Source organism: Setaria viridis, chromosome 5, assembly GCF_005286985.2.
Source record: "Setaria viridis chromosome 5, Setaria_viridis_v4.0, whole genome shotgun sequence".
NCBI classification, from domain to species: domain Eukaryota; kingdom Viridiplantae; phylum Streptophyta; class Magnoliopsida; order Poales; family Poaceae; genus Setaria; species Setaria viridis.
Window position 1 is genome coordinate 10,748,670 of NC_048267.2, and position 3,156 is coordinate 10,751,825.

The 3,156-nt window shown below is 40.2% G+C and overlaps 1 protein-coding gene across 1 annotated transcript; it reads left to right on the plus strand.

The window, feature by feature from the left end:
• Positions 1 to 396: 396 nt before the first annotated feature.
• On the plus strand, positions 397 to 2,931 carry LOC140222781 (uncharacterized). Its single transcript, XM_072293915.1, has one exon. It carries the CDS (start codon positions 397 to 399, stop codon positions 2,881 to 2,883), a length of 2,487 nt encoding a protein of 828 aa, XP_072150016.1. The 3' UTR covers positions 2,884 to 2,931.
• The last annotated feature ends 225 nt before the right edge of the window (positions 2,932 to 3,156 follow it).

The following is a 3,156-nucleotide window of genomic DNA, read 5'->3' on the forward strand; positions in this document are numbered from 1 at the left end:
GCGCGCCCGGCGCAGCAGCCGGCAGGTGGCGCCTTCGGCCTGCAAGCCCGGCACGCGCGCCCGCCACTGGTCCCTGGAGCGGCGGGCCGGCGGCCGGCGAGCAGGCGGCGGCGGGCCGCGGGCGTGCTATACTGGCCGCCGTCCGATTCAGTACTGCCCCCAAATTTGTGAATCTGTGATTCTATGAACTGTTGATTGTTCTAATTGTTTGTGAAATTGAGGTAAGCATTTTCAATTGTATGTCAAATTGGAATAGCACATCAACTTGTAAAATGTGGATGCTCATGAATTTAGTTCAATGTGAAATTGTAAATATCTGATAACTTGAAATTGTGTAACTTTTAGGTTTGAACCATGAAGAGGAAGGGTAGTGCCGCTACTGATTTGAGGATTTTCATGGCAAGGGCTGCTGCAAAGAAGAGACAACCTGAACCGGAGAATGTTAATCAATCTTGCAATGAAAGTCAAATGCAAGTAGTGTTATTCCAAGGACAAAGTGGTAATGAAACAAGCACGGTACCACCTGAACCTGTGACATCTAATCAGCCACCAAAGCACGGTACAACAGAAATTGGTGAATCCATACCCGTGGAAGAAAATGATTCTAGTGATGAAGACAAGAATGATTATGGCATTGAGCATGATCCTGGATTGAGGGCTCCGATCTCAAGCTATGATGTCAATGACCAAGATTCAGTTAGAAGGGCATACATTGCATTGGGGCCATGTCAACCAAAGATGAAGAGGGATGCTTTTCCGCAACATGATTGTGGAGGTATGCGCCGCTTCCAACATAAGTGGTTTGCTGAATTTAAGTGGATTGAGTACAGTGTGGATAAAGATGCTGCATTTTGCTTTGTTTGCTATTTGTTCAAAGATAGCTGCAAATTTCCTGGTGGAGATGCTTTTGTTGTTGAAGGGTTTAGAAATTGGAATATGAAAAGGAGAATTCATAGGCATGTTGGTGCTATCGATAGTGCTCATAGTGAAGCTGAAGAGAAATATAGATTGTTCACGAGACCTAAGGCATCAATTCGTGAATCTGTTGCATCAAACACTTCACAATTCAAGGCTAAGTATCTGGCTCGCTTGACATGGTCACTTAAGTGCATAAGATTTCTGTTGCGTCAAGGGTTGGCTTTTAGGGGTCATGATGAAACAAAGGATTCACTCAACAAGGGGAATTTTCGGGAACTTTTAGCATGGCTAGCAGGAAACTTTGAAGAGGTTAATCTGGTGGTACTAGAGAATGCACCACAAAACTGTCAAATGATAGATCACAAGATCCAGAAACAACTCATTGATGCTTGTGCTCATGAAACAACCAAATTTATCATAGACGAACTTGGTGATGAGTGTTTTGCATTTCTTGCTGATGAGTCAAGTGATGCATACCTACTGGAACAATTGGCTCTTTGTTTACGTTTTGTCAATAAAAAAGGAGAACCAGTTGAGCGGTTTCTAGGTCTTGTCCAAGTTGAAGATACTACATCATTGACTCTTAAAGAAGCAATTCAGTCCTTGCTTATGAAATATCAATTGCCCCTGTCCAAGGTACGTGGTCAAGGGTATGATGGAGCTAGTAATATGAAGGGTCATGTTAATGGTTTGAAGAAACTAATTATGGATGAGTCCCCTTCTGCTTATTATGTTCATTGCTTCGCCCATCAACTTCAACTAACACTTGTAGCGGTTGCTAAGGAGAATACTGATTGTGATTGGTTCTTTGGGCAACTTGCTTATTTGTTGAATGTTCTAGGGATGTCTTGTAAAAAGATCCGTATGCTTCGCATTGCTCAAGCTGAATACATGATTGAAGCATTGAAATTGGGTGAAATTGAAACCGGGCAAGGATTGAATCAAGAGATGGGCTTAGCAAGGCCAGGTGATACACGATGGGGATCTCACTACAGAACAGTAATGCATGTTATGTTCTTGTATCCTTCAATCAAGAAAGTTCTCTTTAGGATTGGGAATGAAAGTAAAGGGGCTGAGGCTAATGGGGCTCAAACTATGCTCACAGTATTTAAGTCCTTTGAGTTTGTTTTCCTGCTACACTTGATGAATGAAATATTTGGATACACCAATGACTTGTGCAATGCTTTGCGAAAGAGGGAGCAAGATATTGTAAATGCAATGGATCTTCTGGAGTTCACAAAGGTAGAACTGGATGTTTTGAGACAAGATTCTGGATGGCAAGAATTTCTTACCAAGGTCACTTCTTTTTGTGAGAAGCGCAATGTTAAAGTTGTTGACATGAATGGGAAGTATATTCCTATGCAAAGATCAAGGCAGTTCTACAGAGGTGCCATTAATTATCACCGGTTTCATGCTGATATGTTTTTGGGTGTCATTGATAGACAAGTTCAAGAGCTCAATAATAGGTTTGATGAGGTAAATACAGAGCTACTTAGATGCATGGCATCATTCAGTCCAGCTAATTCCTTTTCTGCTTTTAATGTTGAGAACTTGGTTAAGCTTGCTGGGTTCTATCCACATGACTTTGAATTTCAAGAAATAAACCAGCTTCATTTTCAGTTGCACCACTATATCAATGATGTTAGAAATGATGAAAACTTCAAAAATTTGAGAAGTCTAGCAGAGTTGTCTATGATGCTAGTTAAAGAAGGAAAGGTTTCTCGGTATGACATTGTTTATAAACTTCTCAAATTGGTGTTTGTTCTCCTTGTTGCAACTACTGGTGTTGAGAGGGTCTTTTCTATAATGAATTTGATAAAGAACAAGAGAAGAAGTAAGATGGGGCAGAAATATTTGAATGGTTGCTTGGTCACATTGATTGAAAGGGAATTCTTCATGCAAGCTAAAGATAAAGACATCATCGCTCATTTTCAAAGCATTGCAGAACGGAAAGTTGTCCTATAGCTTGTAAGTTGTAATCTTGTTACCATTTTATTGTTTTAGCCTCTATTTATTTCACATGTTGCCACTTTGATATGTTGATCATTAGTAGCTGGACAATTTCAATTTCTGATAAATTTTATTAATCAATGATGTTGCTACCACTTAATTATTATGTGTTATAAAACTATAATTTTTAGTCTGTCAGTTTTTTTTCTTGTCATCTTCAATTTTGAATACCCATAGTCCAAATCCTGCGCCCGCCACTGGATACACATAAGTCGCAGTGGTACGGAA